The sequence below is a fragment of the Dromiciops gliroides genome, chromosome 5, assembly GCF_019393635.1.
Source record: "Dromiciops gliroides isolate mDroGli1 chromosome 5, mDroGli1.pri, whole genome shotgun sequence".
In the NCBI taxonomy this organism is placed as follows: domain Eukaryota; kingdom Metazoa; phylum Chordata; class Mammalia; order Microbiotheria; family Microbiotheriidae; genus Dromiciops; species Dromiciops gliroides.
In genome coordinates this window covers 1217798-1227431 of record NC_057865.1, presented here as the reverse complement: position 1 = coordinate 1227431, position 9634 = coordinate 1217798, and the positions used below count along the sequence as shown (strand labels likewise).

Below are 9634 nucleotides of genomic sequence, written 5' to 3'. Positions count from 1 at the left end.
TCGCCCCTGCCCTCAAGGACCTCCCGCTCCGCCGTGGGGTGGGCACGGCCAAGAGAGCTCACCCCGGGAGAGTCACGGCGGGCTACCCGGAGGTGGAGGCGCCGGACAGCGGCGGAGGGGGGGGGAAGGGGGGAGGCTAAGCGGCGTAACGCGCACGCGCACAGCAACCGCCTCCCCACGGGAGCCTCCTCCCGGCACAGGCGCCGGCTCGCAGCATGACGTCACGCGCGGAGCGGCCTCCCGGAGGCGTGGGCGACCCGCGCGAGGGACGCCGGGAAGGCGTTCCGCTCTCCCTCGGACTCCGCCCCCGCCTCGCGCTCTCTCGGCCGAGCCGCTCGTGCGTGCGCAGGCGTGCTGCCGCCGCGTCTCCGGCCAGACCCCGCCCCCCTGCTCCCGGCCTGCTCCGCGGTGAGCAGCGCAGACGCAGTGGGCTCGGCAGCGGCGGCCGCCATCATGTCGGAGAAGAAGCAGCCGGTGGACCTGGGGCTCCTGGAGGAGGACGACGAGTTTGAGGAGTTCCCGGCCGAAGGTGAGCGGGCCGGCGCTGACCCCTGACCCCGGCCACGTGGCCGCCCCGCCGGCCTCCCGCCGGGTGGGCCTGGCCTCACCCTAGGCGCTCTCCAAGGGGCCGCGGTGGGACTTTCCCTCCTCCCCCGCACGCATTAGGCGCCTGCTGTATGCGGGGAGACGGACTTGGGGGCGGGGGTCAGGCGGGAGACGCGGGGCCTCCTAGGCGGCCCCTGGGGGAGGTGAGGACGCGGGGCCGGCCCCTGCCGGGGGGGGGGTCACTCCCATGCCTGGGGGTCCCCGACTTCTGGGCCCCCCTTTGACAGAGTGGGGGCCTGGGGGCAGCAGGACCCGAGTTCAAATCCAGCCCCGGAGCCCGCCGGGCCGCCGGCTGCCCTCCCGCTGCCCTTCCCCCTCGCTCCCACTTCCCTTCCCGGGCAGCTCTTGGCACACAGTAGGCCCGCAGGGGTGGCTGCAGGGCTCCAGAATGCTGGGCCCGGGGGTTTGCAGGCCAAGGCCCGAGCACTGATGAGGCGCCTCGTGTATGCAGGCTGGGGATCCGTCGTCCCGGGCCTCAGGAGCGCTCGGCCTGCCCGGGAAGCGGGTTTTCTGGGCGCTCTGTGGGCTCTGATTTCGGCAGCCCCTATCCCGCCCCAGGCTTTCGGCCGGACCTCGACTCTGGGGCTTGAGTGCGAATCCTGGGGAGGCCTCGGGCGTCTTGGTCAGTTTCCCCCGAAGCCTAACGTGCCAGGAGCAGCCCGGAGGGCCGAGCACAGCCCGATGGCGTGTCCCAGAAAGTAACCGCGTCCTGGCCCGGCCCTTCTCAGCCCGGCGGAGCCCCCGCCTCGGACAGAAGCCGCCTGGCCGGCCTGGACCTGCCTCCTGGGCCACGGAGAGCGGCCTGCTCTCGGCCTTGGAGGTCCGGACCCTCGGGGCTGGCCTGGCCCCCATCACCCGGTGCCCCCTCTCCAGGGCGGCCTCCGGCGGGCAGGCCGGGCCTGGCTAACTGGGCTCGGGAATCCCTAGGACAGAGCTCAGGGACGCCGGGGCTTGAATCCGTGTGCCCCTCGGCCTCTGCAGCCCGTCCGCCCGCCTCTCGGGCCCCATTTGGGCAGCTTTGGTCACCTTGGAGCCGCGGGGGCTGCGCCTGGAGCTCGGGGGGCGCTGCACGGCAGCCTCTCCCGAGCCAGCCCTGGGCCCAGGCCCGGCTCCGTGGGCCCGCGCGGTCACCCGAGCTTAGGATGCGCTCCCTCCCGGACGGGATCCTGCCCCCCGAGCCCTGTGGCCAAGAGGACTCCCCGCTGGGAGCGCCCCACGCCCCTCCAGTGGATTCGGTGGAAGGCTCCGCCGCCGAGTGTTTCAGATCCGGCCGGGGCAGAGGCAGAGCTGGCCACCAAGGGCACAGAAGGGGCCGGCGGGATCCACCAGGTCTGGGCAGCTGACCTTGAGTGAGGATAAGGCTGTGCAGGGGGCTCTGCCCCGGGGGCCCAAGTTGACCCGTGGAGCCCTCTGTCCTCTGCCCTGACCCCCCCTTGGAGGCTTGTATCAGCCCTGGGCGGGGCAGAGGGGAACAGGCTCAGAGAAAAAAAGCTCCAGAACCAGGATTTGAACCCAGAGCCGCCTCTGACCTCTTGTCCAAGGCTTTTCTGGCACGATGTCTCTGGGTGTGGCCGCCTGAGCCACCAGAACTGCTGGATTTTTGATAGTGAATTGTCCCAAAGGGAGTCTGGGGGAGTGGCCCCAGGAGGTGGACGGCTGGGGTATCGAGGGGAGACCTTCAGTTCGCTCTGGATGGGGCCTTGGGGATTCTGCGGTAGTGTTCACAACGTCACAGCGTTGGCCAACCTCGATGGAGCTTACTCCGTGGTTCCACACGGGCCGGCCTGGCACTGAGGCCTGGTGCCACTTCAGCTGATGTCTTGTCTCCTCTCCGTTTCCTCCCGATGCCGGCTCAGCCGGAGGAGTGGGCTTTGCTGGGCTGGCTCTGTACTCCGGGGGTCTCCAGAACAGGCCTCCTGCCATTCTTGCCCCAACTTCAGACCAGGCCCAGGGCCTCCCTGGACCTCAGTTTCTTCCTCAGTAGTGACAGCAGCACATTCAAAGTGGGAATAAAGATCTCAAAAGTTACTCCGAGGCTCCGAATTCCATAATTCAGGCCCTCCTTCAGAATGCCCCTCTCAGAATAGCTGGGGGGGGGGGGGGCAGAGATTGTGCCAGACACTGGAGGGAGCGGGCTGGCAGGGGAGGGGTTGGGAAGGACCTGCAGAGGGAGGTGGGGGCTTGAGGGGAGGGGGCAGGAGAGAGATAGAGGAGACCAAAAGCAGAATGGGGGGGACCTTGACTGACAGCACCAGGAGGCATCTCTGCTGAAGAGAAACTGGCACCAAGGGGAGGAAGCCCACCCCCTCCAAGCACGTCTGGCCTTGACCAGGCCTGCTCCAGCAGGGGCACTTTGTACTGGGCCTTCAGGCCTGGCCTTTTCCCTTCTTGCTTTCTTCATCTTCAGAATTCCGCAGCTGCCCAAGGGAAACCCCTCCCAGTGTCAGAGAACTTCAGAGCTGGGAATGTGCTAAAGGCTCCCGGGAAGGAAGAGGCTTCCCTGGCAGGGCAGCCAGGAAGGATTCACAGACGGGCCTCCCCTGGATGCTGGCGTCATTTGCAGTAAACATTACTCTGCCCAAGTCTGTAAACAGTGCCCGGGCTTCCCATGGAGGTTCCCTCGGGCAGACATGTATTTGGCCCCTTTTATTTACCTGAGTCACACTCCTGCGCTGCCGGGTGATGGACTACCAGGCCCCTTTGCCCTTGCAGCCGTCCAGGAGGTGCCAATGGTGCCAGGGCTGCCTCAGTGGTCTGGGCCTCTCTGGAACATCAGCCATATATTTCAGGTTGGCGTGTTTGTGACAGGGTTGGAGGTCATGAAGGTGTGTGGCCTGCTTTGTGCTAAGGGCTCACCAAGTAGGGACTTCGGTAGGGTTGGGTCAGAAGCTGGGGTTCTGTTTGCTTCTACTACAGTAGGAAGGAGGCCCTGGCTTGGGAAGAAAACAGAGTGGGGGGGCCTGCCCTTGGGGCCTCTAATAGTAAACAGGTGGTGATTTCAGTTCTAGTGACAAAGAGCCCATTTTGTCTTCAAAGATCAGCTCTGTGGGTTTGCCGGGACTTGGAAGTCATTTTGCCTGAGTCTGGCCCGCGTTTTCTAATGGAGAGGCTTCCTAGCATGTTACTTTTTTATTTAAAAAACCTAGGCCCAGGTATGTCACATAAATGGAACGGCAGAATTGAGGGACAATAAGAAATGCTCAGTGCTGCTTTTATCCTCATTATTAGTCATTCTCCTTGTTCTCAGGTTGAAATGTTCTCAACTTGGTTCCTGGCATCGTCACAGTTTGATTAATAGGGGAATCATTCTAAATATTTAAAAGGACTCTTGGGTGCTCTCATGAAGCCGCAGAATGGCATCAGTTTGGGTTGGTCTGTTTTGAGTTAGGTTTGATAGGTAAAATTTATGTTTTAAATGATTTTCATTCTCTTTTATCTACACATTAATTTCATCCCTCTATCCCTCCTAGAGAGCCCTCCCCCTTATAAAGAAAAGAGGGATGAACTTATTTAGCAGGAGAGGCAGAAAGATCAAACTAGGATCGGACAAAGGAGATTTGGGCTTCTTGAACATGCAAATGGAGCCTTAAGGTGCGCTGTGTGAGCGAGTGCTGGATCTAAGCTGTGTGGATTGGAGGTGGAGAAGAGGAATGGACGCCAGCAAGGGGGGGTGTTTGGGGGGACGGCTCCCAGCCTGACCGAGAAGAGCTCCACTTCAGGACTAAGACTCCCCTGCCTTCTCCTGGCTTCCGAACCTCAGGCCTTCCTGGGCCCCTGCCTCTGATCTCCCTTGTTGTGACCCTCCGCTCTCACTGGCTCTTCGGAGCCAGGAACGTACCCAGGGGCTGCCCTGTTCCCAAGCACCTCCCAAGGGAGCAGGCTTCCGGCTGGTCTGCTTTCATAGGACGTTGTTCCCCCCCGCCCCCGGGCAGCAGGGCATGGCACCGGCGGCCTCAGGAAGGTCAGTCGAGTTCCAAATGGAAAGTCTCCTTGTGGCCTCTCACTGTGGGCTTCCAGGGCAGCCTTTGGAGAAGAGCTTCGTCATGTGTTTTCTGTGGCTGGGATACGGATGTTTGTAGCACGGGCTTGCACTCTGTCCACGTTACACATGTCAGCTGCTTAGCCTCATCTGCTTCTCTTTTCAGACTGGGCTGGTTTAGATGAAGACGAGGATGCTCATGTTTGGGAAGATAATTGGGATGATGACAACGTGGAGGACGACTTCTCCAATCAGTTACGGTAATTGGGGGGCAGACTTCAAGAGCTCAGGATCCATTGTAAGCTTGTAGCGTGCAACCTAAATACGCTGCCAGAGCGTGCACTAAACAAGTTGCCTCAAATCAAAAGCAGGACAGCCTGGGCTCTGGTTCTCGTCAGGGATGATCTGGGCCCTGGAATGCTTCCGTCCTCCCCCGCCCCGCGGGGGAATGGAAGAGAAGCTGGCTGCCAAGAAGCTGGCTGCCGTGCCGTGCCTTCTCCCAGGGTTCTCAACCGCCCAGCCTCAGGTTTCTGAGCCCATCAGGCCTAGTTTTCTACCAACAGGGCTTACTGGTTACCCGGAAAATCCATGTCACAGAGCCTCTTGGCATCTTCTGCCTTGCACACACCAAGCCTGGCATCCTCGCTGCAGGCAGCCAGTCAGCCACCTTCATGGGCCCATCCTGGGGCTTGGTGCTGGCTGACTATGAAGGGTGCGTCCAAAGGCACCAAGGTCAGGAGCCTGGCATGGCCTGGGTGGTGGGCTCTGTTGGCTGACAGGCCAGGCCTAGGAGGGGAGATTGGGCAGCCTGGCTGGCCTTGGAGCTCAGCTTTCGCTATCTGTGAGGTCATGGGGCTGGTGGGATGGCCTGAGGAGTTGTATGTGGCGGGCACACCCTGAGTGGGGAGGAGGAGGAAGAAAATTGAGAGGCACTGAGGCCAGTGTTAATGAAGGGTGATGTGGCTGTAAAAGCACCGAGGACCTTGGACGGGTATGGGGCGGAGCTAGATGGAAGAGGCCTTGGGAGGACAGTGGATGGGGGTCTGAGAGCATCAGGCTCAGGTCCTATGTGGCGAAGGCAAAGGGCGTGGAACGTGACCGGGAGGCCTTCAGACATCCCTTGAGGTGAATTGCTCTGTTGGGATCCTCTGGCGCTGCCTGGCAGCTCCTACGGGGCCATCTGCTGGCATTGGTACTGGCCTCTCTGTTGTCTCCTCCTGACACCACTTCAAGGGCCTTTCCGGTATTGTCGGCCTCCCCTATCCGCTGCTCGAAGAAACATCTTCTAGCCCTTTTCTTTTGTCCCGTTCCTCATCATTTCTGGCCTTCTTCCCTGGAGCCAGTCCTCCGGCTTTTGAGGGACATTTGGCTGAGGGGTAGGGCCTGGCATCAAGAAGACCCAAGTTCTGATCTCACCCCAGACACTAGCTGTTTGACCCTGGGCAAGTCCCTCCCTCATCTGTAAGCAAGTCCTATTTCATAGGGTTTGTTTTTTGGGTTTTTTTTTTTTTTTGGTGAGGCAATTGGGGTTAAGTGACTTGCCCAGGGTCACACAGCTAGTAAGTGTTAAGTGTCTGAGGCCAGATTTGAACTCAGGTCCTCCTGATTCCAGGGCCGGTGCTCTATCCACTGCGCCACCTAGCCGCCCCATATTTCATAGGGTTTTAATGAGGACTAAATGAGAAAATATTTGTGAAGGTCTTAGCATAGTGCCCACACCTGGGAGGATGGTGGTGCTTAATAAATGGCTCCTCCCCTCTCCCTCCCTTCTCCCTTTTTCTCCTCCCTCCCTCCTTGCCTTCCTCCCTCCCTCCTTCCCTCTCTTCCCTCCTTCCCACCTTTTCCTCCTTCCTTCCCTTCCTCTCTTCCCTTTCCTGTCATCTGTCACTTGCTGAGCCCCACTGTTCACCAAGACACCGTGGTCCAGATGAGTTTCTTCGATGCCACCTCAGCCTCTTTCCTTTCTTCCGGGTCTTGATGTCATTGCACAAAGAGAGGGACAAGCTTGGCTCCCCTCTCCCCAGTCCCACGGGGGGCTGCTGTGGCAGCCCAGGCTTTGTGTATTTGCACATGTGCTTATTCGTGATCAGGCCGTGCGAGGTGAAGGAATGTGAAAGTCACTTTGGACGGTCTCTGCCAGTGAGTGGTCATTGGGTTCGATGAGACTATTGTATTTTCTCTGAAGATTGGGGATATGCCCGCCCTTCCCATGGCCACCCCCTGCCTTGTGGGTCCCTTTCTGATATGTCAAGAAGGCATTTGCGGCAAGAGAGCTTTTCTTCCAGGCTTTATTTCCCTGCATCTCCATCCCTTGGCATCTCGACCCCTTTCCTTCATGGGGATTCGAGCCCTTGTGGCTGGTGGGTGACCGTCAGAGAAGGGACCGAAGCTGGCCTCCCTCTCCACAGCACCCTTGGCCTTCCTGGGATTCTAGTATTCCCTCTTCCTCCCCTCCCTCGCTTCTCCTCTGCATGAAAGAAAAGACAATTCCAAGAAATCATTTAATTCTGCGCCATCCTATCGAAATTCCTTGTGGAAATGTTGCTTGGTGGCCCGTGAGGTGGCCCTTGGGAACCTTCCCGTGGCCTCTTGGTTGTGCTGCTCCAGCATGCGCCTGAGCCAGCACAGCGCTCTGGAGAGAGTCGAGTCCAGGCTGTGGCCCCACCAGCCATCCCAAGCTCTTGTTTGAGGCCCGGGGTCCCTGGAAGGCATCAGCAGTGCCTGGACTCCAAGCCCAGTGCCTCGTGCCAGGGTTCTCTGTCAGCGCGGGGCCCTGGAGCAGTGGCCTTTTTAGCTGTGTCCTCGTGTGCTTTTGTTTCTTTTGTTCAACACTGTCCACGGGTGGCAGGCAGGCGGGCGAGCTACAAGCATCCTGAGTTTGCCGCCTTGGCCTTAGACCTCCCAGCAGTCCAGCACCTTTCGTTTACCAGAAGAGGAGACCACCTTGTCCCACAGCCTCACCCAAGGAGGGAGGTGGTGACTAAGGGTCTGAGCCCACGTCCTCTGTTCCCCAGTCTGGCCCCTTTACAGGGACGTGGCCTTTATGTGAAATGGAGCAGCATTGTGGAGTTGGTGCCCCAGTGCTGTGCACAGACCCTGAAGCCACGTAGCTTCTCCTCCGTGTGGGGAGGGGAGCAGGCAGTGTCCTACAAAAAGTCAATCCTTGGGATTCTTTGGTCCCCTGGGCGTGGGAGTGGTGAAGCCTGGCACCCCCAGCATATCACTATGACTGGCCAAGGCAAGGGCTTGGTTTTCTGTGTTTGAGAAGGCTGCCCTGTGCCAAGTGTGAGAAACTCCCCAGGGGTGTTGGGACAGGATGTTTTAAAGTGGAAATAATTTTAGGTCTTCAAAGCCAGCTTAAGGAGCAGAAAATATGGGCCTTGTCACTAGCGTGGGAATGATCACATTGAAGCCAGAGAGGTTGGGCCTTACCCACTGCTGGGTTGTAAGCAAATCCTGGTGCTCAGATCGGGACCCAGGTCTTTTGATGTGAATTTGAAGATAGTACATCCCAGACATTTCAGTACAATTCCCAAAACGACCACAAGAAGATTTTTGAAGGGGACAAAGAAAGTTCTGTATTGGTACCCCTCCTCTCCATTGGGTCTTCCTTCGACCTCTCCCATTTTTAGGGTTTCGTTTGCTGAATGTCTCCTAACTAACAGGGCCCAGTTCTGTCCTTCTGTGTTCTGAGACATGTTGCTGATAATATCCTTTTGGTCTTTATCCAGAGCTGAACTGGAGAAACACGGATACAAGATGGAGACCTCATAGCAGTGCCCAGTGCTGGGGGAGATGGAGGAGCGTCCTGTAGAACTGTCGGCAACACCTGGAAGACGAGGCGGGAGGGAGTAAGAGGAGCCAGGGCTGCCAGGGACCTGGACCCCGCAAGGCCCCTCCTCTGTCTGATACCAGGATGTATTTTCATTTAAGGTCAATAAGAATAAATGGTTTGAATCCCACCTTGTGGTCCTTTGTTGGGAAGGTGTTGAGTTGTTATTCCATGGAAGTCAATAGAGAAATCTTACCCAGCTTCTCTGGAGCCCGGTGGTTTTTTTTAACCTAGGAACCTTTCCCCAGTTTAGCCCATGTGGATTTATTTAAAAAGCCATATTAAAAATGTTTTCAAATGTTCAAGTCTGTTTGGGTGTCTCTTTCTTTGTGTATGCAGCCACAGGGGTGGGGAGGCACCAAATGAATGCTCACCCACATCCCCAAGGTCACAGGCGCCACAAGACATGGGGTCAGCCCTTGGCTCTGCTGCTTATTCAGTGAGAAGGCTGGATTAGACACTGCCTCCCTGGTCTCTTCCAGCCAGGGCACTCTTGGGCACTGGTGCCGGGGTCCCTTGGGGCACGGGCTGTGAGGTGTTGAAGGGGGAGCTTCCTTCTTAAAAAATATCAAACCATGGGGCAGCTAGGTGGTGCAGTGAATAAAGCACTGGCCCTGGATTCAGGAGGACCTGAGTTCAAATCCAGCCTCAGACATTTGACACTAGCTATGTGACCTTGGGCAAGTCACTTAACTGTCATTGCCCTGCAAAAAAACCAAGCAGAAATATCAAAACACTGTCCTTGACACTGCCCTGGGCTGCCCACCTTATTTCATAAGAATTAGCATGCATTTGAATTCACAAGTTTTTTGGGGGGGGGGGGTTGGGTTTTTTAGTTTTTGCAGGGCAATGAGGGTTAAGTGTCTTTCCCAGGGTCACACAGCTAATTAAGTGTCGTGTCAGGCTGGATTTGAACTCAGGTCCTCCTAAATCCAAGGCCAGTGCTTTATCCACGCGCCACCTAGTTGTTTTAAAACAAAATGGTATGTTTTGTACAACCCCTTCCCTCAGCCCCACTCCCCCACCAAAATCCCCAAAGGTCAGTATAACCTTGTGATGTTAGGTGTAGCTATCGTGTGCCAGGTATTGGGGTCCCAATTGTATTTTAGAATGGCAGTCCACCAACAATGTACTAGCATCCCCGTCTTCCACGGCTGTCACAGCAAGTGGCCTTGCAGCCCGTGCCTGGTGCGGAGGGGAAACTGACCTGAGGCACT

At 57.9% G+C, this 9634-nt stretch overlaps 1 protein-coding gene across 1 annotated transcript; it reads left to right on the top strand.

The window, feature by feature from the left end:
• The first annotated feature begins 371 nt into the window (after window positions 1–371).
• On the top strand, window positions 372–8547 carry SEM1 (SEM1 26S proteasome subunit). The gene is made up of 3 exons (XM_043969106.1): window positions 372–529; window positions 4752–4845; window positions 8317–8547. Exons 1-3 carry the CDS (start codon window positions 454–456, stop codon window positions 8357–8359), a joined length of 213 nt encoding a protein of 70 aa, XP_043825041.1. The 5' UTR covers window positions 372–453; the 3' UTR covers window positions 8360–8547.
• Window positions 8548–9634: the final 1087 nt, after the last annotated feature.